At 43.1% G+C, this 25,900-nt stretch overlaps 1 protein-coding gene across 2 annotated transcripts in view; it reads left to right on the top strand.

Annotated features, from left to right (window-relative positions):
• The window catches only part of LOC102179751 (multidrug resistance-associated protein 4-like), a 607,813-nt gene continuing 594,844 nt past the window's right edge, over positions 12,932 to 25,900 (top strand). For both annotated transcript variants that reach the window (XM_018056446.1, XM_018056445.1), the window contains exon 1: positions 12,932 to 13,005. In XM_018056446.1, the coding sequence (XP_017911935.1) occupies positions 12,932 to 13,005 (74 nt within the window). The remainder of the gene's footprint in view (positions 13,006 to 25,900) is intronic.

Here is a 25,900-nt window from a genome sequence, read left to right as displayed (position 1 = left end):
ACTTTAAGAATGGAGGTACATGAGTAACACATTTTAGAAAAAAGCCAAGCAAAAAAGTCAACAACTTTTGTGTTAATATTAAGACATAATGGACTTCATTTCAGTTGTCCACATTATAATGAAACCCGTTGGACAAAGTGTGACCCCAAGGATGGGAATTGCAGGCCCAGTACACGCTGTAAGCTCGGTGAAGGTAGGACACATACATTTCATTTAGATGCAATTTGCTACTTTTGTACCTACAGCTTCCCTGAGAGTGCAGTTGCAAGTGGACTGTCTAAGCAGAATGAAGGGTAGTCTGTTTTTGGAAAACAAAAAAGAATCCTAAATTTCTTTATGTAGAGAAAGAGTGCTTCAGCTTTTAAAGGCCCGAGTGTTCTATAATACATCTATGCGTATCCAAAACAGAGACTAAATATTAATAATCAAGCACTGCTAGTGAATTGAAAACCAAACTTTGTTTGTTCATTAACTTTTGGCCCCGGTGGGCCTTTGTTGCTTTGTGCTGGCTCTTTTCTGCTTGCGGAGATTGGGGGCTACTGTTTGCTGCCTTGTGTAGCCTCACTGCAGGGGCTCTTCTTGTTGCTTTTCTTGCTGGGCAGCACAGGATGCAGGTGTGTGGACTTCAGTTGTTGCACTACCCAGGCTCAGCAGTTGTGGCTCACGGGCTCAAGAGTGAGGGCTTAGTGGTTGCGGTGCAGGGACTTAGTTGCTTGTCAGCATGTACAATTTTCCCAGTCCGGGTATTGAACCTGTGTCCTCTGCACTGGCAAGCAGATTTCTATCCACCGTGCCACTAGGGAAATCTGCAAATTAATCTTATAAGTGTATTTCTTAGCTCAACTTCTGTTTCTCCTAGCTCAATGGAAGTCACATTTAATAAACCCAGAAATAGAGTTTGATGAAGGAGAAATGGCCCACAGAGGATGATTTGCAAGGGATGGAAAGGAGATTATGAGGATAATTTTGGTAATGTTTTATAAATTCTTTTTAAAAATTGACAAGAGCAAGGTTAAGTTTGGCCCTCTAGTTTTCTTGATTGTGTTGAAGAAAGCGGTGGCTCTAACCAGATCTTGTATAAACCCATGAAATTCTCTAAGGGGCCAATGGGGGGATATTTTGTTAATATAGACATTCAATCTATGACTTAAAAAAATTTATTCTCCATATCCTATAATGTAACACTTCATATTTTGGATATATAAACTTCACCAATATATTACCTTCACCAATATACTACCAGCATTTCATAGATTGTTTTCTCGCTTTTTCTTCTCTAGTGTGTTCTTTTCTTTTGAGGGGCTTGTGCAGAGTTTTCCCCTAATCCGTGTCCCCACATGCCACAGCCACCGATTACCAGTGACCCCCAACAGACTGAGAGATTGGCTACATCTAGTGAAGCTACACTGACTTGTCAATGTCCCCCAAACACCGTGGTTTACATTAGGGTTCACTCTTGGTGTTGTGCATGCTATGAGGCTGGACAAATGTACAATGCCATTACCATAATTTTGGTATTATACAGAACATTTTCTTTGTCCCAAAAGAAGAAGGATCCTCTGTCTTCCACATATTCATCTCTCAGCCCCACCACCACCTGCTGGCAACTATGGATCTTTCCATTGTCTCCACAGTTTTGCCTACTGGCGATGTCATACAGATAGAATTACATACACCACGTGGAGTATCAAATGGGCTTCCTTCACTTGGTAATAGCATTTAAGTTTCCTCCTGTTGGTTTTCTGACTTCACAGCTTGTTTCTTTTCAGTGCGGAATAATAGTCCATATCTGGATAGATCAGTTTGTTTCTCTGTTTACTTACTGGCTATCATCTTGGTCACTTCCAAATTTTGTCAAATATGATTAAGTGTGCTATCGGCAGTCCATGGATTACAAAAAAAGGAAACAAACTGTTTCTTTCCCTTCAAAGTTAAACATATAATCAACAAGCTTACTTCCCATGAACATCCAAACCAGCCTTTCTTCTACTTCATGCTCTGTCCATCTTGTGTTAGTTGCATTGTCGGTAATATCATCCCATAAATTTTATCCATCTTCTATTTATTTATTTTAAGGAAACCAGGAAAATGTATTAAAACACCCAAATGAATCTACCAACAAGTGCCGTTACAAGCAGAGATGGCTGTTTTCTGGAAACTGACCAAGTAGACTGATGGGCAGAGATGGGTGGCAATGCTTGATAGCTGAAGGATGAAATCCTAAATGTGAAAAAAGAAAAGTGGTTTTAGGATAGCAGAGTAACGGTTACAGTCCTGTAGGACATACAGTGGTGTGGTAGAAATAGCCTCTCTGGCTGTTTTGATTAATAAGTGAAGACCTAAGTTTCAGGACTGCTGAAAAATGCTAAGTGATATGTGCATATACATACATCATTGTTGGTGAGAAGGGTGCCAAATTTTGGTCCAGAATTTGGTATGAATCTAGAGAGAGTGGCATTTCTTGTGGGATACAAGCAAGCTGTACTACCTTGTTGGCTTCTGAACTGTGTATGGATACACAGAAAGTGAAAGTGAAGTCACTCAGTCGTGTCCGACTCTTTGCGACCCCGTGGACTATAGCCCACCAGGCTCCTCCGTCCATGGGATTCTCCAGGCAAGAATCCTGGAGTGGGTTGCCATTTCCTTCTCCAGGGGATCTTCCCGACCCAGGGATCGAACCCAGGTCTCCTGCATTTCAAGCAGACGCTTTAACCTCTGAGCCACCAGGGAAGCCCAAACATGGGGTCAAATGTATCATTACAGAACAGCTCCTTTGATGAAGTTTGACCTGAGACTTTCTGACTAGAACTGATATGTTGGGACCTAAGGCCAGTTACCCTTCCCAGTTGCTTCTTATCTAATGTTGGTACCCTCATTTTGTTGTTAGAACCTTAATATATACATCAGTTCAGTTCAGTTCAGTTGCTCAGTTGTGTCCAACTCTTTGCGATCCCATGAATCGCAGCATGCCAGGCCTCCCTGTCCATCACCAACTCCCGGAGTTCACTCAGACTCATGTCCATCGAGTTGGTGATGCCATCTAGCCATCTTATCCTCTGTCGTCCCCTTCTCATCCTGCCCCCAATTCTTCCCAGCATCAGAGTCTTTTCCAATGAGTCAACTCTTCACATGAGGTGGCCAAAATACTGGAGTTTCAGCCTTAGCATGATTCCTCCCAAAGAACACCCAGGGCTGATCTCCTTTAGAGTGGACTGGTTGGATCTCCTTGCAGCCCAAGGGACTCTCAAGAGTCTTCTCCAACACCATAGTTCAAAAGCTTCAATTCTTCAGCACTCAGTCTTCTTCACAGTCCAACTCTCACATCCGTACATGGCCACTGGAAAAAAACCATAGCCTTGACTAGACGGACCTTTGTTGGCAAAGTAATGTCTCTGCTTTTGAATATGCTATCTAGGTTGGTCATAACTTTTCTTCCAAGGAGTAAGCGTCTTTTAATATCATGGCTGCAGTCACCATCTGCAGTGATTTTGGAGCCCCAAAAAACAAAGTCTGACACTGTTTCCACTGTTTTCCCATCTATTTCCCATGAAGTGATGGGACCAGATGCCATAGAATTATATATTTAGAATTTTACAGTGAAAAATAAATTGAACCACATCTGAAATTAAAAAAAATTTAGTATCTATATTCAAACACAAAACCCCAAAATTTAAACTTATTAGTGTTTAAACCAACATGTGCAAAATTATATTATTTTCCATATATTAAATGTAAATATCACTGAGATCAGGAAATGTATACTGTCTTCAAAAGCTCTTTGTGTTTTACCATTATTGCATATCTCAGTTTTCAGTAGACATACTTCAGGTGGTCAGCATCCTATTGTGAATAGTGCTTCTGTGTTCAATAAAGCAGAGTTTATTGTATGAACTGGATATGGAACAGCAGACTGGTTCCAAATAGGAAAAGGAGTACGTCAAGGCTGTATATTGTCACCCTGCTTATTTAACTTATATGCAGAGTACATCATGAGAAACGCTGGACTGGAAGAAGCACAAGCTGGAATCAAGATTGCCGTGAGAAATATCAATAACCTTAGACATGCAGATAACACCATCCTTATGGCAGAAAGTGAAGAGGAGCTAAAAAGCCTCTTAATGAAAGTGAAAGAGGAGAGTGAAAAATTTGGCTTAAAGCTCAACATTCAGAAAACGAAGATCATGGCATCCGGTCCCATCACTTCATGGGAAATAGATGGGGAAACAGTGGAAACAGTGACAGTTTCTTTGGGGGGCTCCAAAATCACTGCAGGTGGGATTGCAGCCATGAAATTAAAAGATGCTTACTCCTTGGAAGGAAAGTTATGACCAACCTCGATAGCATATTAAAAAGCAGAGACATTACTTTGCTGACTAAGGTCCGTCTAGTCAAGGATATGGTTTTTCCTGTGGTCATGTATGGATGTGAGAGTTCGACTGTGAAGAAAGCTGAGCACCGAAGAATTGATTCTTTTCAACTGTGGTGCTGGAGAAGACTCTTGAGAGTCCCTTGGACTGCAAGGAGATCCAACCAATCTACCTTAAAGGAGATCAGTCCTGGGTGTTCATTGGAAGGACTGATGCTGAAGCTGAAACTCCAATACTTTGGTCACCTGATGCGGAGAGTTGACTCATTGGAAAAGACTCTGATGGTGGGAAGGATTTTGGGACAGGAGGAGAAGGGGACGACAGAGGATGAGATGGCTGGATGGCATCACCAACTCGATGGACATGGGTTTGGGTAGACTCCGGGAGTTGGTGATGGACAGGGAGGCCTGGTGTGCTGTGGTTGATGGGGTTGCAAAGAGTCAGACACAACTGAGCAACTGTACTGAACTGAAACTCATTCAATAAATTTATGAAATATAAATTATATTATCATATATTGTATCAATTTTGTAAGTTTTTAAAATATAAATTATTATATTATTGTTAGGATTTTTATGATTGCAAGCAAAGGACCATATTCTTCAGCTCTTAGAAGGACATTTCTGTTAGGTGTCTTAATCAGGCCTCCCATAAACTCTGAGACAAGGATTTGAGTGAACATAGTTAATTTAGAAGTGATTCCAGGAAACATTTGTAGGAAGTGGAGAAGTGAGACAGAGATGATATTAAATCAATAAAAAGTACGTATAATATCATATAAGAAATGAATCGCCAGTCCAGGTTCAATGCAGGATACAGGATGCTTGGGGCTGGTGCACTGGGATGACCCAGAGGGATAGTATGGGGAGGGAGGTGGGAGGGGGGTTCAGGATGGGGAACACATGTACACCCATGGCGGATTCATGTTGATGTATGGCAAAACCAATACAATAATGTAAAGTAAAAAAAAAAAAAATTCAATTAAAAAAAAAGTGTATTAACAAGGAAGTTACTGTTTGGGTTACTGGACTCCTTCCTGTGGGGTCACCCTGGGATACAGAGTTGTTCCAACTGACAGGCAAAGGCACTGGGGCATTTATCTACCCACTCCCCATCCATCATTGTTTGAGGGCTGAATCCAGGGGTTTTGGCATGTCTTGCATATGTCTCCAGTGTCCTCCCGCAGGCAGAAAAAGGCCCTTCAGCAGAGAGCTGCAGGTAAGCAGTGAGTTGCCTGAATTTTGAATGACTGTCAGAGGACATGAGCTGGGAAGTGACAGTTTCTGCTCCAGCTTCTTTTTCTGCTCCAGTCACCCCAGCCAACAAGGATCCCCTTAGCCTCAGAAGCCCCAGAGACTTGATGCCACTAAGACTATCCGTTACAGCACTTGTCCTGTTCACTTATATATTCCTTGCTCCTGGAACAGTTGTTAGCACACAGTAGATGTTTAATAAATAGCTATGACTGTATGACTTTCCCTTGAATACCTACTTTATTCTTTTAGGCGTCTCCACATAAATGGGGCACATGGCTACCAGCATCGTTTGGTCATATCCTTATAACTCCCTCATTAGAAATGAAAGAGAGGCCTTTCCCTTTCTAACTTCAGGAAAAGAAACAAAGATTCTCAAGGAGGAAAGCAAGTTAGTCCGGTGTAGGCCACGAGGTTATTTCTGTGCCAAACCCTCTGGATAAGAACATGCTGTATTCAGTTCAGTCACTCAGTTGTGTCACACTCTTTGAGACCCCATGAATCGCAGTACGCCAGGCCTCCCTGTCCATCACCATCTCCCGGAGTTCACTCAGACTCACATCCATCGAGTTGGTGATGCCATCTAGCCATCTCATCCTCGGTCGTCCCCTTCTCCTCCTGCCCCCAATCCCTCCCAGCATCAAAGTCTTTTCCAATGCGTCAACTCTTCTCATGAGGTGGCCAAAGTATTGGAGTTTCAGCTTTAGCATCATTCCTTCCAAAGAAATCCCAGGGCTGATCTCCTTCAGAATGGACTGGTTGGATCTCCTTGCAGTCCAAGGGACTCTCAAGAGTCTTCTCCAACACCACAGTTCAAAAGCATCAATTCTTCGGCGCTCAGCCTTCTTCACAGTCCAACTCTCACATCCATACATGACCACAGGAAAAACCATAGCCTTGACTACAGGGACCTTAGTCGGCAAAGTAATGTCTCTGCTTTTGAATATGCTGTCTAGGTTGGTCATAACTTTCCTTCCAAGGAGTAAGCATCTTTTAATTTCATGGCTGCAATCACCATCTGCAGTGATTTTGGAGCCCCCAAAAATAAAGTCTGACACTGTTTCTACTGTTTCCCCATCTATTTCCCATGAAGTGATGGGACCAGATGCCACGATCTTAGTTTTCTGAATGTTGAGCTTTAAGCCAAATATTTTGCTCTCCTCTTTCACTTTCATCAAGAGGCTTTTTAGCTCCTCTTCACCTTCTGCCATAAGGGTGGTATCATCTGCATATCTGAGGTTATTGATATTTCTCCCGGCAATCTTGATTCCAGCTTGTGTTTCTTCCAGTCCAGTGTTTCTCATGATGTACTCTGCAAAGAAGTTAAATAAACAGGGTGACAATATACAGCCTTGACGTACTCCTTTTCCTATTTGGAACCAGTCTGTTGTTCCATGTCCAGTTCTAACTGTTGCTTCCTGACCTGCATACAGATTTCTCAAGAGACAGGTTAGGTGGTCTGGTATTCCCATCTCTTTCAGAATTTTCCACAGTTTCTTGTGACCCACACAGTCAAAGGCTTTGGTATAGTCAAAAAGCAGAAATAGATGTTTTTCTGGAACTCTCTTGCTTTTTCCATGATCCAGCGGATGTTGACAATTTGATCTCTGGTTCCTCTGCCTTTTCTAAAACCAGCTTGAACATCAGGAAGTTCACGGTTCATGTATTGCTGAAGCCTGGCTTGGAGAATTTTGAGCATTCCTTTACTAGCATGTGAGATGAGTGCAATTGTGCCGTAGTTTGAGCATTCTTTGGCATTGCCTTTCTTTGGGATTGGAATGAAAATGGACCTTTTCCAGTCCTGTGGCCACTGCTGAGTTTTCCAAATTTGCTGGCATATTGAGTGCAGCACTTTCACAGCATCATCTTTCAGGATTTGAAACAGCTCCACTGGAATTCCATCACCTCCACTAGCTTTGTTCGTAGTAATGCTTTCTAAGGCCAACTTGACTTCACATTCCAAGATATCTGGCTCTAGATTAGTGATCACATCATCATGACTATCTGGGTCATGAAGATCTTCTTTGTACAGTTCTTCTGTGTATTCTTGCCACCTCTTCTTAATATCTGCTTCTGTTAGGTCCATACCATTTCTGTCCTTTATTGAGCCCATCTTTGCATGACATGTTCCCTTGGGAAGTCTCATTTTCTTGAGGAGATCTCTAGTCTTTCCCATTCTGTTGTTTTCCTCGATTTCTTTGCATTGATCGCTGAAGAAGGCTTTCTTATCTCTTCTTGCTATTCTTTGGAACTCTGCATTCAGATGCTTATATCTTTCCTTTTCTCCTTTGCTTTTTGCCTCTCTTCTTTTCACAGCTATTTGTAAGCTTTTGGTGGTAAAGAGTCTGCTTGCCAATGCAGGAGACTTAGGAGACAGGGGTTCAGTCCCTGGGTTGGGAAGATCTCCTGGAGAAATAAATGGCAACCCACTCCAGTATTCTTGCCTGGAAAATCCCATTGACAGAGGAGCCTGGTGGGTGACAGTGCATGTAGTTGCAAAGAGTTGGACACGACTGTAAACCTACTTTAGATTTACATGCTTTTTTGATTTTTTGACAGGATCCTTTAGACCATTTAATAATTTATAGATTGCACAGATACAAATTTGTATCACGTGTTCCTGAAGTTTGTTTGGGAAGGACTTATTAAGTCCAACAACATTGAATCTCTCCTTAGAAGTTGCCTCATCATCCTCACTAGAGTCAGTGTTTGCCTTCACTAACTCAGCATAATGTTTTCAGTGTTCATCCCTGTTGTAGCATACATCAGGATGTCTATCTTGCCAAATAATATTCCATTGCATGTAATATCACATTTTATTTATCCACTCATCAGTTGATGTACACATGGTTCTGCACACCCCTAGTATACTTTTGGACTCTTTTTGAATAATGCTACTATGACTTCATATCAAGGTTTTTATATAGACATACATTTTCATTTACCTTGGGTAGAAATCTAGGAGTAGTATTCCTGGGTCATACAGTACCTCTGTGGCTGTACTATTTTACATTCCTACCAGTGATGTATGAGGGTTCCAGTTTCTCTATATCCTTTCCACTTGCTATTGTCTTTTTAGTTATAGCACCGAACCATTTAAGATCAGTTGTTGTTCAGTCGCTCAGTCATGTCTGACTCTTTGAGACTCCATGGACTGCATCACACCAGGCTTCCTTGTCTTTTACCGTCTCCTAGAGTAGAAAGTGAAGAAGAACTAAAAAGCCTCTTGATGAAAATGAAAGAGGAGAGTGAAAAAGTTGGCTTAAAGCTCAACATTCAGAAAATGAAGATCATGGCATCCGGTCCCATCACTTCATGGGAAATAGATGGGGAAACAGTGGAAACAGTGGCAGACTTTATTTTTTTGGGCTCCAAAATCACTGCAGATGGTGACTGCAGCCATGAAATTAAAAGTCACTTACTCCTTGAAAGAAAAGTTATGACCGACCTAGATAGCATATTCAAAAGCAGAGACATTAGTTTGCCGACTAAGGTCCATCTAGTCAAGGCTACGGTTTTTCCAGTGGCCATGTATGGATGTGAGAGTTGGACTGTGAAGAAGGCTGAGCGCCGAAGAATTGATGCTTTTGAACTGTGGTGTTGGAGAAGACTCTTGAGAGTCCCTTGGACTGCAAGGAGATCCAACCAGTCCATTCTGAAGGAGATCAGCCCTGGGATTTCTTTGGAAGGAATGATGCTAAAGCTGAAACTCCAGTACTTTGGCCACCTCATGCGAAGAGTTGACTCATTAGAAAAGACTCTGATGCTGGGAAGAATTGGGGGCAGGAGGAGAAGGGGACGACAGAGGATGAGATGGCTGGATGGCATCACTGACTCGATGGACATGAGTCTTAGTGAACTCTGGGAGTTGGTGATGGACAGGGAGGCCTGGCGTGCTGCAATTCATGGGGTTGCAAAGAGTCAGACACGACTGAGTGACTGAACTGAACTGAGAGCTTGCTCCAACTCATAACCATTGAGTTGGTCCATTAACATCAGTAAACAATTGCAGATAGAGGCCTTATGACATCGTTCCCATGTTTACAAGCTTGTTCCTGGCCTAGTGGTCATGTACCTAGAAGGCCTTCATTTGTTCAATGAATAATAATAAAAAAACCCCACATTTTTCTTGTATATTGCCTTAAAACCTAACGTTTTTTACAAAGTGTATTCACAATTTCTGAGGCTTACAATAACCCTGTAGGAAGTAGGAGACATATGGGTTTCTCATTTTAGACCTGAGAAATTTAGATAACAAGCAAAACATCAAGATCTCTGGTCCCTGGCTTCATATACAGTCTTTTTTGTATAATTCAACACTGTTTCTCAATATCTCTACTAAAAAGCACGTTAGTTAATGTTCAGAAAAAAATGTGTTAAGTTTCAAAAGATGTTAATTTAAAAAAAGACAAAAGAATGGACTGAGTGTATTTAGCAGTTTGGAGATGGCTAGTTAGGATCCTGAGATAGTGGCGGGGACTGGAGACAACAGTCTGGGGCAGTCTGACAAGGGAGGTCACTAAACTTCCATCTTCAGCAAGAAATGTCTTCATCTTTGAAGTAGAACTAGGGCTGGAAAATGTAGGCAATGTCAAAGAGACCATCAAAGAGAACTGTAAATCAGATGTGAGGACTGACTATAAAGGTTGTAGACTGTGTTATCTGAGAAAGAACTAGCATCAGAAAGCAGGTAATTGAAAAATTACAAATTTCAGCTCTCATTGTCTTCCTTTTGTAACAGAAAATTTCAAACATGCATGAAATATCAAGAAAATAGTATAGTAAACCCCTATCATGCATTAATTTAAAATTATCAACATTTTGCCATTCTTATACATTTGACTTAAAAAGTATTTGAATACATTAAGGCCTTCCTCAAAAGCCATTTTCCTTCCAGCTTTACTGAGGTACAATTGAGAGTCAAAAATTGTATATAGTTAAGTTGTAGTCTGATGACTAGATACATGTATACACTGTGAAATGTAAGCATACTTCACACTTTATCCATTTTCCCTTTTTTTCTTTTTTATGTTGAGAACACTTAGGATGTATTCTCTTAGAAAATTAAAAGCATGCAGTACTGTATTATTAACTCCTGTACATCAGTTCTGTAGAGCTTATTCATTTTTGAATAACTGAAGCTAAAAGCCATTATTAATAACAATGTTTTAGCCAAGGAAGATGGACAATTATCAAAGAATAATAAAGTGATCTTGTTATAAGCACCACAAACGTTGATCTTCCTTCATTTAGGGTGAAAGGGAAGGGAAGCTGCTGAGCTAGTAAGACAGCCACACAAACTACTAAAGATTTGAGTGAGAGCCCAAGATCTTATTCTTTCAGTTCTGAAGTCACTCATTCGAACAGCATATTCAAGACACTTTTCACACACACTATCCATCCACCAGTGAGACAGACCATGCTGAAATCTCACTTGAGTCTAAATTAGGATTCATCATTCACTTATTTGAAGACCTTGGACAAATGCTGTCCTTAAGCCTCATTTTTCTTATCTGTAAAGTAGTGATGATACTACTTTCTTGAATAGGGCATTGTTAGAGTTAAAAATGAGGTAAGACCCCCAGAAAAGCATACGTCCTGTGCTCTATAACATGAATTGAACTGAAGTTGCTCAGTCGTGTCCGACTCTTTGCGACCCCATAGACTATAGCCCACCAGGCTCCTCCATCCATGGAATTTTCTAGGCAAGAGTACTGGAGTGGGTTGCCATTTCCTTCTCCAGGGGATCTTCCCAACCGAGGGATCAAGCCTGGGTCTCCCGCATTGTGGGCAGATGCTTTACCGTCTGTCACTCTTATTCTGCCGGACCCTGAGCTCATGATGAAAGAAATCATAAGGCAGCCTCTCTCTCCCCATATTCTCCTTTCCCAATCCAAGAGGGCAGCAAAAACTCACAGAGATCCCCCACACAATACATGTGAGATGCCAAAAGCCTTTCCCAATAACTGCATGGATTCATCTTCCAAAATCATTTGAGCTTTTCTAACCTTCTGTTATCTTTCCTTATGTGTTTGTAGGTCAACAAACAAACTGTGTTAAACCCTGCTGTTGTTTGAGGTCAAATGCTTGGCCATAAATTGTGCATAACCCAAGTTACTAGGCTGGAGGCAAAGTGAGGCCAAACAAACCAAAACATAGGAGTTCAGAGCAGACAAAGATTTACTGTAAGGGCCAAAGCAAGGAATACAGGCAGCTCATGCTCAAAAGATCTGAACTCTCTGATGGATTTCAGGGGAGGCTCTTTAAAAGCACAGTGAAGGAGAGAGTTCAGGGTGTGTGATCAGCTACTGCTCTATTCTTTAACTGGTTGGTAACAAAGCTAGTGTCACAGGGTTTAGCATCATCAATTCTTAGGCTCCCGGCGGTCAGGGTTTTTGCAGTCAACTGCCTCTGGTGGGGTTTCTAGCAAAACAACTCAAGATATGCATCAGAGACTGTTACTAGGTTCTTCAGGGGGAACTATAGACTGTTATATGGCTGATCTACTGTTTAAATATTTTTTGATAATATGTTTACATTCTTTTAACCATTAATCCTGAGTTGGCCTTTTATGACTCAGGGGAGGCCTGGGAGAGTAAAGCTTTTCTACAACAAGAGAGGAAAAGGGCGTGGGGAGGCGCACATACCTTGGGAAAGGTGCTGCTCCACTACAGTTCTCCCACAGTGCCCTTTTTTGGTACTGATGAGGGCAGCTTGCCCAGAGGTCGGGCTGCTATCTCCTTTTACCAGCTTTCTCTAGGTCTTATCCACAGCTGAAGGGGGGCGTTTCTAAGCAGCGGAGGCGGCGGGGTGCGGCGAGGGTGGTGGGCCGTGGTAGGGGTGAGTGGCGGTCTATGCTTCTCTGCACCTCCTTGGTGGGTGCCTGGGTTCACAGCAAGCACTTTGCTAGAGTCTGAATTCAGGTGAGTAGGTTCGGGCGTCTGGGAGGACCCAGTGTGGCGGGTAATTCACTTACCCACCTCTATCAGCTGCCCTCATGGCCTTGCCTTCCCCCTGCGTGGCTCCTTGTAGCATCCTCCCTAGCCTGGGGGTGGGGGTTGGGCGGCGCTGCCATCGCTCCCGGCCGGGCACTCCTCAGCTGCGGCAGAGGCGCGTAGCCGGCGACCTGGAGGGGGGCGGGGCCCGACAGGCAGCTGGCACTCCACTCCCAGAGACGCAGGTGGCTCTCAGTTCACGCCAAGCAGACCGGGGAGGCGGCCAGGTCTCCAACATCTCTGTCGGGCCCTACAGGAACAGCGGCAGCGATTGCAAGGACGGCCACGACCCGCACCCGCACCCTCGGCCAGCAAGATGTTGCATGTGTTCCCGGAGGGGAAGCCCAACCCACTGCAGGACGCGAACCTCTGCTCACGCCTGGTATTCTGGTGAGCGCCCTGCCTGAGCTGAGATGCAGGCGCTTTTCCCGGGACCGAGGGTCGGGACGAGGGAGCGCTTTCCGGGGGCGCTCCTACTGCCCGGCTTCTTGCTTTTGGTGGAGCCCTCCCACGCCGGCGGGGTGATTTCTGCCTGCGCCTGGGCGCGCGCGGCGGGCGGGAACCTGACGGAGGTGGGCAGGGTGCCAGGGACCTGGTGACTGGGGCGCATCTCTTTCCACTCGAAGGCCCGCTAACCTCCAGTTCCCGGGAGCGGGAGGCTGGGACGGTGCCCTGGGAGAGTCACCGCCCAGCTGGAGAAGGACTGGATCCCCACACTTCATCCTTAGACGGCTTCCCCAGTTACAGCTCCGGGGTTCGCAGTTCTGAACTAAAGTTGCACTCATTTACCCTCCAAACAAGCAGCTTATGAACAGCTTCCTTTATCTAATTAGTGCCCTGGACTGTTGTCATCTTCCAATAATGTCCCCACCTTTTCGCATATTCCTTGGGTGACAGCTGAGTTCAAACTTCACCCGGCCCGTTCGTCTCTGTGTCTGTGACCATGTCTCCCTCTCTCCCCGTACACCTGTTACTGTATATTCTGGTATTTGGTTGTGGCAGATTTCATGTGGGTGAAAAACAGTTATTTTGTATTTAACGAATGGGAACAGTATTCTTGAACACGTTTTGCTTTTGCCTGGGACACACAGCCACCACTGAAGAATGTATTTGACCAGCCCCTTTTCTTAATTTGGAGTAGGAAATGGCAACCCACTCCAGTGTTCTTGCCTGGAGAATCCCATGGACAGGGGAGCCTGTGAGGCTACAGTCCATGGGGTCACAAAGAGTCTGACACGACTGAGCAACTGAGCATTTCCTTACTTGCTAGTATTTCTGCTTCCTCCTTTGAGGACAACCCTGGGGATGGGGTTCCTGAAGCCTGTGGGGTCTTATCTCTAGCCTTTAAGGAAGTGGTACACGGTCTTGAAGCAGGTGGTCCCGTTACCTAGTTAGACCTCCTTCTCATTGCCCCAGGACAGGCCAATAAATTGGGAGAGGGGTTGTTTGGGCAAGGGTTAGTCACTCTATTTGGAAAGTCAGAAGTCTGAGTAGACTGCAGATTAATGTCCTAGAAAACCATTTTACCAAGGTTTGGACACTAGTTTCCTTTATAGAACAAAAAGGAGGGAAGTGAGGCGGTAAAGTAGAAAGGCCATTTGTTGTTGTTGAGTTGCTAAGTCATGTCTGACTCTTTTGTGACCCCATGGACTGTAGCCTGCCAGGCTCCTCTGTCCATGTGATTTCCCAGGCAAGAATACTGGTGAGGGTTGCCATTTCCTTCTCCACAGGATCTTCCCCACCCAGGGATCAAACCCACATCTTCTGCATTGGCAGGTAGTTTCTTTATCACTTGGATAAGGAAATGGCAACCCACTCCAATACTCTTGCCTGGAGAATCCCATGGACGGAGGAGCTTGGTGGGCTACAGTCCACCGGTCGGAAAGAGTCAGACACAACTGAGCAACTTCACTTTCACTTTCACTTTCTTTATCACTGAGCCACCTGGGAAACCCCCAAAGGTCGTTAAGTTATTGCAAATATCTCCTGGTTTCCTCTGAGAGGGGATGTGTTAATATCTTTCCTCCTGAAGCCATTCATAGATGGTCTGGGTCAGGATGTTTCCTGTGAGCTAAACAAAGGTATTTTAGTTTAACGTTAAGACTTGAGGGGCCATTGTATCTACTTTGAGCTGTAGACATCCCTTTCCTGATTAACTTGTAGCAAAATCAATAGAATACAAAGGTTAAAATGAAAGAAACAGATCTAACATGGAATCTAATTTTTTCTTCACTGTTATAGTCCTGCTCTGGAGTCCTTTGTTCTTGAAAGCACTGAAGGTCCTTGAGCTGGGAGGAAACATAGATGAAAAAGGGCTCAGAGGTGAAACTCTTCTCCCACTCTCTTAGGCCATGCTGTGGGGCCTGCTGGGATTTTAGTTCCCCAACCAGGGATTGAACCCACACTCCTTGCAGTGGAAGTTCAGACTCTTAACCATTGAACCACCAGGGAAGTCCCTAAAACTTCAGGTTTTCCATCTAGTAGCTGAGACTATTAACTAGGTGGGTCTCAGCCTTTGGGCTTTGCTCACACTTGGGTGATTATTAGATTTTTTTGTGCTGAGAACCCAATCTTTTCCTCTTTCCTTTATATTCTGATATTTCCTCTTTATGGGACCACCTAGAGGACCTCAGGGGGATGGGAGTTCCTATGCTTTTTTCCATTGTGGTGTTCAGTTTGTCTAGCTGCATTTCTGGGTTATTTGGTGGCTCTTAAGGAAAAGAGGGGCCTAGAGGAAGGAATATGGATACGGTTACCTTATATGGTAGCAAAGTAGGCAACTGTCTCCTTACTTCAGGCAGTGCTACAGCCAAAATCTTGGCTTTCTCTGCCTACTGATGCCAAATAAAAAAATATGGAGACAGAGTTTGGAGAGAATAGAAAGATGGCTTTAAAAATCAGCCAGCAGAGGGAAGAACACAGCAGGCTAATGCCTCAAGAGCCATGTACCCCTACCCCGGGGAACCCAAGAGACTTTATGTAGCCTGGCTCTTGTGGTCTTAGGGTAAATGATAAAGTTCAGAGTAATGATGTTTTTGGGCTTCCAAGGTGGCGCAGTGGTAAAGAATCTGCCCGCCAATTCAGAAGATGCAAGACAGGTGGGTTTGATCCCTGGGTCAGGAAGATCCCCTAGAGTAGGAAATGAAAACCCACTTCACATTCTTGCCTGGAAGACTCCATGGACAGAGGAGCCTGATGGGCCATAGTCCATGGGTTTGCAAAGAGTCAGACATGACTGAACACACACAGCACAGTGAAGTTTTTGCATTTTTTTTTTGTTCCTGCATTATTTCAAAACAGTCACAGCTGGCATCAGGCAGCCTGGTAACTGGGGTCCACTTGTCTCTGGATTTTTGGCCTGCAGTCTTCTTTCTGAAATGCAAACAACTGTAAAGGGTAGTTTTCTGTAAGAGAGGTCACGGAGAGCAAATACCAATTGCAGGGTGTAATTTACCTAGTATTAGGGGGTGATAGGTTAGCTTCTGGTTACACTACAGGTTAGTAACAGTTAAAGTAAAATTAGAAGTGACTAACTCTTTCAGGCCTGTCCCTGTTCTTCCCTAGACTGTTCACTGTTCTTCTTACTTCCCTTGTTTTCAGGAGAGGAAAAACTTCATTTCTATTTTTGCTGCAATAGCAGGGCAAGGAACTCTCCAAGCATGTTCTGTTTGTGAGTTTCAAAGTGTATGTGCTTGGAAATGGGAAGATGAAGACTTCTAATTTTGGACTAGGAAACTGTGACCCTGAGAGACCTCTTTGAATTGTTTGTTTGACATTTGATAGTAATAACTGCTAAGTCGCTTCATTCACGTCCGGCTCTGTGCAACCCCACAGACAGCAGCCCACCAGGCTCCCCCGTCCTTGGGATTCTCCAGGCAAGAACACTGGAGTGGGTTGCCATTTGCTTCTCCAATGCATGAAAGTGAAAAGTGAAAGTGAAGTAGCCCAGTCGTGTCTGACTCTTAGTGACCCCATGGACTGCAGCCTACCAGGCTCCTCCATCCATGGGATTTCCCAGGCAAGAGTACTGGAGTGGGTTGACATTGCCTTCTCCAATAATAACATTAGCTATGGATAATTAAGTATGGATGATCAAAGCTATACTTTGATAGTTCTATCTTATAATCCCCTTGGTGGGTATATTTGCAAAGCTGGGAACTCTTCAATTTCCATTAATAAAAGGAGTTTGTATTTCTCCCTGTACCTTTGAAATGGGAATCTGAGTTCTTGTTCATGAAGTCCAAGAATGAACTTCACGAACATGCAAACACTCATGGTAGCAAATAAGCAGGATTTATTTTAAGGTAAAGAAAAGTACAAATCCCCAGCATAGACACTGAGAGTGCCCCAAAAGGTGAGAATTACAACAGTTCATGTCTTTATTAGTATTGATCTGTTCCTTTTTGATTGGCTCGTGTCCCTGACATATGTAATCTTTGACCAATCAGTTTGAAGGCCCCTATGTACAGTTTGTCATCTTTATGGTTTTTTTTGATCCTCAGTTTTTCAGTTCTTTTAGACATTGAGTTGCCATTCTTGTGATTCTTTCTCATGACCCCGGGCCACTGTTTAAAGACTAGATGTATGGGTTAAGAGTTAATGGTTCATCCGGTATTTTTCTTCTTGATAAATTGGACAACAGGTAATGATTGTCCTGTCTTGGGTCTGGATATTTTATGACTAGCCAGACTGAGGTGGCATTCTTTTGGGTGTCTGGAAACTGGAATAAGTATAGCTTTAGGTTAATGGATTGAGATGTTTATTTGAGAGGGTTGCAATTAAAAAAAGGAACTGAGGTCTCAGACCTACACTGACTGCCTAGCAATTTCTACCTCACCATGAGAGGTAAATAATCTAACTTGGGCTCTCATGGAGAAAAAATAGAGAAAGGCCTAAAAAAACTTTTTTAGCAAGTTATTTATATTTATTTATTTGGCTGTTCTGGGTCTTTGTTGAGACATATGGGGTCCTTGTTGCTGCATGTGAGCTTTCTTTAATTGCAGTGGGCAGGGGCTGCTTTTGAGCTGTGGTGCATGGGCTTCTCATGGAGGTGGCTTCTCCTCTTGTGGAACACAGGTTCTAGGGCATGCGAGTTGTTGTAAAGCAGGCAGGCTCAGCAGTTGTGATGCTCAGGCTTAGTCGCCCCACGGCATGTGGGATCGTAGTTCCTGGACTAGGGATCAAACCCCTGTTTCCTGCACTGGCAGGCAGATTCTTAACACGGGCCACCAAGGAAGTTTTGAGAGAAAGGCCTTTTTAAACTCAAGCAGAAAAACTGAGATCTCTGGTGCCATCCTTAGGTAAAAATTAATTCATAAATGAGCTCTACTTAATTGACTTAAAAGTAAACCCTTACAAATTAAATACTACTTGCAAATCTGTAAAACATTGGCCAAATATATTGCAGGTTCATATGATCTGGGTAATATTTAGTACTGAATTATGTACTACTGAAGCTAGCTTAAGCTTGTTAGTTTGATTGACATAAGCATTTGTCAACAAGAAAATAACTTGATATGATAAAAGGTAAACTCTATAGCAATACTTATATTTTGAAAACATCATCTCAAATCTCTTTGGATTTTGATAACCTGAAACTAAAGCTGAATAATAAGAATTCAGTGACTATCTGTGCCATTTCAAATAGGATAAAATATTGGAACATTTGTTGCTGGGCAGGTCTAAGTTGATCTACCTTTATTTGCCTTGTTAGGAAAGGAAATGGCAACCCACTCCAGTGTTCTTGCCTGGAGAATCCCAGGGACTGGGGAGCCTGGTGGGCTGCCGTCTATGGGGTTGCACAGAGTCAGACATGACTGAAGTGACTTAGCAGGAAAGGAAAAAAAAAGCATAAGTTTCCAATCAGGAAGTGCTGGTATGACAAACAGGTCACAATTACTTGCTACTTGGTTTTCACTAGGAATTAGTAAGATTTTTAAGAGTTGAGGATTCTATTTTAAACATGTGACTCAGTTCAGTTCAGTCGTTCAGTCGTGTCTGACTCTTTGAGACCCCATGAATCGCAGCACGCCAGGCCTCCCTGTCCATCACCAACTCCTGGAGTTCACTCAGACTCACGTCCATCGAGTCAGTGATGCCATTCAGCCATCTTATCCTCATGTCCCCTTCTCCTCCTGCCCCCAATCCCTTCCAGCATCAGAGTCTTTTCCAATGAGTCAACTCTTCACATGAGATGGCCAAAGTATTGGAGTTTCAGCTTTAACATCATTCCTTCCAAAGAAATCCCAGGGCTGATCTCCTTCAGAATGGACTGGTTGGATCTCCTTGCACTCCAAGGGACTCTAAGTTCAGTTCAGTTCAGTTCAGTCGCTTAGTCGTGTCCGACTCTTTGCGACCCCATGAATTGCAGCACGCCAGGCCTCCCTGTCTATCACCAACTCCCAGAGTTCACTAAGACTCATGTCTATCGAGTCAGTGATACCATCCAGCCATCTCATCCTCTGTTGTCCCCTTCTCCTCCTGCCCCCAATCCCTCCCAGCATCAAAGTCTTCGCCAATGAGTCAACTCTTCGCATGAGGTGGCCAAAGTACTGGAGTTTCAGCGTTAGCATCATTCCTTCCAGAGAAATCCCAGAGTTGATCTCCTTCAGAATGGACTGGTTGGATCTCCTTGCAGTCCAAGGGACTCTCAAGAGTCTTCTCCAACACCACAGTTCAAAAGCATCAATTCTTCGGCGCTCAGCCTTCTTCACAGTCCAACTCTCACATCCATACATGGCCACTGGAAAAACCATAGCCTTGACAAGACGGACCTTAGTCGGCAAAGTAATGTCTCTGCTTTTGAATATGCTATCTAGGTTGCTCATAACTTCTCTTCCAAGGAGTAAGCATCTTTTAACTTCATGGCTGCAATCGCCATCTGCAGTGATTTTGGAGCCCCCCAAAATAAAGTCTGGCACTGTTTCCACTGTTTCCCCGTCTATTTCCCATGGAGTGATGGGACCAGATGTCATGATCTTCATTTTCTGAATGTTGAGCTTTAAGCCAACTTTTTCACGCTCCTCTTTTACTTTCATCAAGAGGCTTTTTAGTTCCTCTTCACTTTCTGCCATAAGGGTGGTGTCACCTGCATATCTGAGGTTATTGATATTTCTCCTGGCAATCTTGATTCCAGCTGTGTTTCTTCCAGTCCAGCGTTTCTCATGATGTACTCTGCATAGAAGTTAAGCTGCTAAAAATAATAAAAGAAACATATCAGTATATAGTAGGAAATATGTTTTGAGTAGAAAAAGGAGTTTTATACATGGTTGAACTGAGGTTGAAAGTGAAAGTGAAAGTGAAGTTGCTCAGTCGTGTCCGACTCTGTGCAACCCCATGGACTGTAGCCTACCAGGCTTTTCTGTCCATGGGATTTTCCAGGCAATAGTACTGGAGTGGATTGCCATTTCCTTCTCCAGAACTGAGGTTAGGTTAAACTTGATTAAGTAAATGGATTTTGTTATTAAAAGTAGGCTGGTACAGTATTAGATTTGTTTCCACTCTGCTAAGAAAATAAGTTTTACTTAGAATGCTGCTTTTGATAACAGATTTTGTGAACTTCATTGCCTTTAAGTGACCTGTATTTGTTTGTAAATATTCACAGTGACCTATGATTCTTTTTTTAAAATTATTTATTTTTGATTGGAGGATAATTGCTTTACAATATCTTGTTGGTTTGTGCCATACATTGACATGAATCAGCCATAGGTATATATATGTCCTCTTCCTCTTGAACCTCTCTCCTACTTCCCACTGCATCCACCCCTCTAGGTTGACACAGAGCACCAGCTTGAGCTCCCTGAGTTGTCATACAGTAAATTCCCACTGGTTATCTATTTTACATATGGTAATATATCTGTTTCCTTGTTATTCTCTCAATTAATCCCATCCTCTCCTTCCCTCACTTTGTCCACAAGTGTGTTCTCTATGTCTGTGTCTCCATTTCTGCCTTGCAAATAGGTTCATCAGTACCATCTTTGTAGATTCCATATATATATATATGCATTAAAATACAATATTTGTTTTCGTCTTTCTGACTTCAGTCTGCGTAACAGGCTCTGGGTTCATCCACCTCATTAGAACAGTCTCAAATGTGTTCCTTTTTATGGCTGAGTAATATTCCATTGCATATATGTACCACAACTTCTTTATGCATTCATCTGTTGATGGACATTTATGTTGCTTCCTGCCGGGGTCCAGCCCCGGTGGATCCAGGGTGATTCAAAGGTGGGGGGACGGAGTTGGCGTCTTTGGAAAAATACATATTTAATCACAGATATAGAGAGATTAGAAATGGATAGTGCAGTAGGAAGATTAGTGGAGAAAAGGAGGCTGAATAACTAGGATTACATGGAATAGCATCCATGCTCCAGATGGGAATTCAGCCAGAAAAACGGGAGCAAGAAAGAAGCGACATGGGGGAATCAGTCTTTCCGGAAACTGATCCAATTTCTTTATTTTTGGGTTTGCTTATATACCTTTTGTTACACATAGGGATGAATACAGAGTCACGCAGAGGTCAGCAGTCCTGACCTTTATCAAAATCAGGTGCTTCACATAAATGTATAAAAAAAAGGTCTTAGGTATATTACGTCATCTTCTGGCCATGAGTGAGACCTGCTGACATTTTATGATCCTTTCTTTCTGATAACCAAAAAACTTATTTCTTCCAAGGGTGTTTTTTCTTAAACCAGGCACCACCCTCCAAATAAAGTTACATTCCTATAGGGTGAGGGTGTAGTGAGTTACAATCAAGAAAGGAATTTATTTAACCCAAGGTTAACTTGATTAGTCTTAAAGGTTAATACTTATTTCTCCTATATGCTTAAACGTTAATACTTATTTCTCCTATATGCTAGTTATATTCATTATAAGTGTAGGGAACATGGAGATTTAGCAGCAAACATCAGCCCAACAAATGAAAATCCTTTCACCAATGCTCCCCTAAGATCTACTTAGTCTTTAGATATGATAAAGTTACATTTTTACATAGCAAGGACACAGTGATTTATAACAAAGTACAGTGATCTATTACAAAAGAGAAAATCCATTAACTCAAAAAGTCTAGTATTGCTAACATCAAAAACTACTATATTTCCTTTGCTATATTCCAAATACATTGATTAATATATTTCCAGGTGCCTAAGGATATAGAGGCCTGGCGGCAATCATTGACTCAACAAGAAGAAAAAGTCCTATGCTAATTAAGACTCTCAAAATACTCCAAAACTCTCTGTGCTGTTTATGGTTGAGAGGTAGTAAACAATCATGTGCCTAGTGGCAGCAGTATGGATAATCCTGTCACACAAGCTAGTCTGTCAGCAGAGAGGTTTGACCTGAAACATCCTTGTCCCACCCAGAGCAGGGAATTAGCAGCAATTATTGACACAACAAATGAAAAACCCTTCACCAATATAATTCCTAACCAACCCATTATACTAATAATTTCTAACTCCCCAAAAGAATTTGCCTTTAGTAAGTCTAAAACATCTCATGCCTCTCAGATTGGGAGGCTGTGAACAATCACATGTGGCTGGACGAACCTATACAGGTGGGCTAGATAACCTTCAGAGGAGTCCGTAAGCTGAAACACTCTGTCACGCCCAAGAATTTTTATTGCCTTGGAGCTGCACGTTTACTCCTTCTCCGAGAGAAACAGTTATGGGGGAGAGCCCCCCGTAAAGTCAGAGGTGTAGGTGAGAGCATAAAACAGACTCTGGTTTTGGGGTTAGATGCTCGGGAACAGGGGGTTTCCTGAGGCTTGATCACGCCTTTGCGTATGCCTAGCCTCATTCCTCATGACCTTTGCCATGGGCGGAGTTCCTCACACTGGCCCCCGGCAGCTTCCATGTCCTAACTATTGTTAATAGTGCTGCAATGAACATTGGAATACATGTATCTTTTTCAATTATGGTTTTCTCAGGGTATATGTCCAGTAGTGGGATTGCTGGGCACAGTGGACTATGATTCTATCTGACCAAATGTTTTGAAAACTTTTTGATATTTTTTACAGACTTACTACCAAATTCCAAAATTCTTTTGACTTCAGCTAACTTTCGGTTGCTTCAGAGAGCCTCTGAACCATTTCAGAGAAAAAAAATTTTGACTAGGATTGGTTTGTATGTTAAATTATACAGGAAGCATTGTCAAATGAATTTTAACCCCCTCAGATTATATAGTATGGATAAATATTATTAATATAAATATCACAGAAATTATATATAGGTTCTAAAATTTGAATATCTTCTGATAAAATGTTACTAGTCATAATCTAGTTGTTACATTGTAATTAAGTCTTTAACTGTGCCTTTTAACTCTACTGTTTATAGACTGTTCTGATGCTTTTGCTAAAGTGCCTCATCTTCAAGAAGCTTCATAGGACTTTTTAAAAAAAATACAAATTTATTTATTTTAATTGGAGGTTAATTGCTTTATATTACTTCATGGGAAACAGATGGAGAAACACTGGAAACAGTGTCAGACTTTATTTTGGGGGGCTCCAAAATCACTACAGATGGTGATTGCAGCCATGAAATTAAAAGATGCTTACTCCTTGGAAGGAAAGTTATGACCAACCTAGATAGCATATTCAAAAGCAGAGACATTACTTTGTCGACTAACGTCCATCTTGTCAAGGCTATGGTTTTTCCAGTGGTCACGTATGGATGTGAGAGATGGACTGTGAAGAAGGCTGAGTGCTGAAGAATTGATGCTTTTGAACTGTGGTGTTGGAGAAGACTCTTGAGAGTCCCTTGGACTGCAAGGAGATCCAACCAGTCCATTCTGAAGGAGATCAACTCTGGGATTTCTCTGGAAGGAATGATGCTAACGCTGAAACTCCGGTACTTTGGCCACCTCATGCGAAGAGTTGACTCATTGGAAAAGACTCTGATGCTGGGAGGGATTGGGGGCAGGAGGAGAAGGGGACAACAGAGGATGAGATGGCTGGATGGCATCACTGACTTGATGGACATGAGTCTGAGTGCACTCCGGGAGTTGGTGATGGACAGGGAGGCCTGGCGTGCTGCAATTCATGGGGTCGCAAAGAGTCGGACACGACTGAGTGACTGAACTGAATTCCTTTATAATATTATATTGGTTTTGCCATACATCAACATGACATTCATAGGACTTTTTGACAAGTGCAGGTCTCTGATAAATTTTAAATGATACTGCTAAACTGGTACCGCATTAAGAATCCTAATGGAAAACGTGATGGCTTCTAAAGAAATTAATGAAGGTATTGATTACCAAGTAAACTGGTGAATGTGGTTATAATGTTTATGTTTTTTTTTTTCTGGAATGCTATTGGTTTTGATCTGTTTTCCAGATACAGGGAAGTCTTCCCCTCAAGTTACTCATGACTTTTAGCAATTTGGTAAATTATCCCTCTGTGAATAAAATGAAATAGTTTTCTTTTTTTGAGGTGGGGGGCTGGTTCCTCCAGAAATTGGAGACTTTTGGGTTCTAAGAAGCCTTACTCTGCATATAAGTTAAATAAGCAGGGTGGCAATATACAGCTTTGATGTACTCCTTTCCTAATTTGGAACCAGTTTGTGCCATGTCCAATTCTAACTGTTACTTCTTGACCTGCATACAGGTTTCTCAGGAGGCAGGTAAGGTGATCGGGTATTCCCATCTCTTTAAGAATTTTCCTGAGTTTGTTGTGATCCACACAGTTAAAGGCTTTAGCATAGTCAATGAAGGAGAAGTAGACATTTTTCCAGAATTCTCTTGCTTTTTCTATGATCACAGATATTGGCAATTTGATCTCTGGTTCCTCTGCCTTTTTAAAATACAACTTGAACATCTGGAAGTTCTTGGTTCAGGTGCTGTTAAAGCCTGACTTGGAAAACTTTGAGCATTATTTTGATTGTGTGTGAGATGAGTGCAGTTGTGTGGGTCTTTGTTTACTTGTTATCTTGTTTCTTTCTTCACACCTGACTGGTCCTTGGACCCTCCCCGAGATTTTGCCAAGATGGATCCCACTGCAAAGGCCTATAGGTGCATGTCTATACTTATTATGGGGTGAAGTTCCCTCCCTTTTCTAACTCTAAGGAGTCTTCTGTGCATGTGTGGAAGGGAAAGTTTCCCTTGACCTCAGGAGTGGGCACCTTATCTTTTTGTTTTAGCAGAGCTCCACTTTTACCACTAGCTTTGTCACTGGAGTGTTTGGGTGAGAACAAAGCTTGAATTTTACTCCTCTTGACAAACACTTCTGAAGGATTCCTGCCCGCAGTAGTAGATATAATGGTCATCTGAGTTAAATTCACCCATTCCAGTCCATTTTAGTTCACTGATTCCTAGAATGTCGACGTTCACTCTTGCCATCTCCTGTTTGACCACTTCCAATTTGCCTTGATCCATGGACCTGACATTCCAGGTTCCTATGCAATATTGCTCTTTACAGCATCAGACCTTGCTTCTATCACCAGTTACATCCACAGCTGGGTATTGTTTTTGCTTTGGCTCCATCCCTTCATTCTTTCTGGAGTTATTTCTCCACTGATCTCCAGTGGCATACTGGGCACCTACTGACCTGGACAGTACCTCTTTCAGTATCCTATCATTTTGCGTTTTCATACTGTTCATGTGGTTCTCAAGGCAAGAATACTGAAGTGGTTTGCCATTCCCTTCTCCAGTGGACGACATTCTGTCAGACCTTTCCACCGTTACCTGCCCATCTTGGGTTGCCTCGCGGACATGGCTTAGTTTCATTGAGTTAGACAAGGCTGTGGTCCTAGTGTGATTAGATTGACTAGATTTCTGTGAGTGTGGTTTCAGTGTGTCTGCCCTCTGATGCCCTCTTGCAACACTTACCATCTTACTTGGGCGTGGGGTATCTCTTCACGGCTGCTCCAGCAAAGCACAGCTGCTGCTCCTTACCTTGGATGAGGGGTATCTCCTCCTGCCCGCCCTTCCGGACCTTCACCTTGGGATGGCTCCTCTAGGCCCTCCTGCTCCCACACAGCCACCACTCCTTGGATGTGGGGTTGCTCCTCCTGGCTGCCGCCCCTGGCCTTGGGTGTGGGGTTGCTCCTCCAGGTCGCTGCCCTAGCCTCGGGCGTTGGGTTGCTCCTTCCTGCTGCTGCCCCTGGCCTCGGGTGCTGCCCCTGGCCTCGGACGTGGCCCCTGGCCTCCGACGCGGGGTAGCTCCTCCTGGCCGCCGCCCCTGGCCTCAGACTTGGGGTGGCTCCTCTCGGCCATCACCCCTGATCTCGGCCATGGGGTAGCTCCTTTTGGCCGTTCCTGCACTGTCGCAGCCTGACACTCTAGGCCGCTGCCC

Source organism: Capra hircus, chromosome 12 (assembly GCF_001704415.2).
Source record: "Capra hircus breed San Clemente chromosome 12, ASM170441v1, whole genome shotgun sequence".
NCBI lineage: Eukaryota > Metazoa > Chordata > Mammalia > Artiodactyla > Bovidae > Capra > Capra hircus.
The sequence above is the reverse complement of the archived record's forward strand: the minus strand, read 5'-3'. Positions and strand labels throughout refer to the sequence as shown.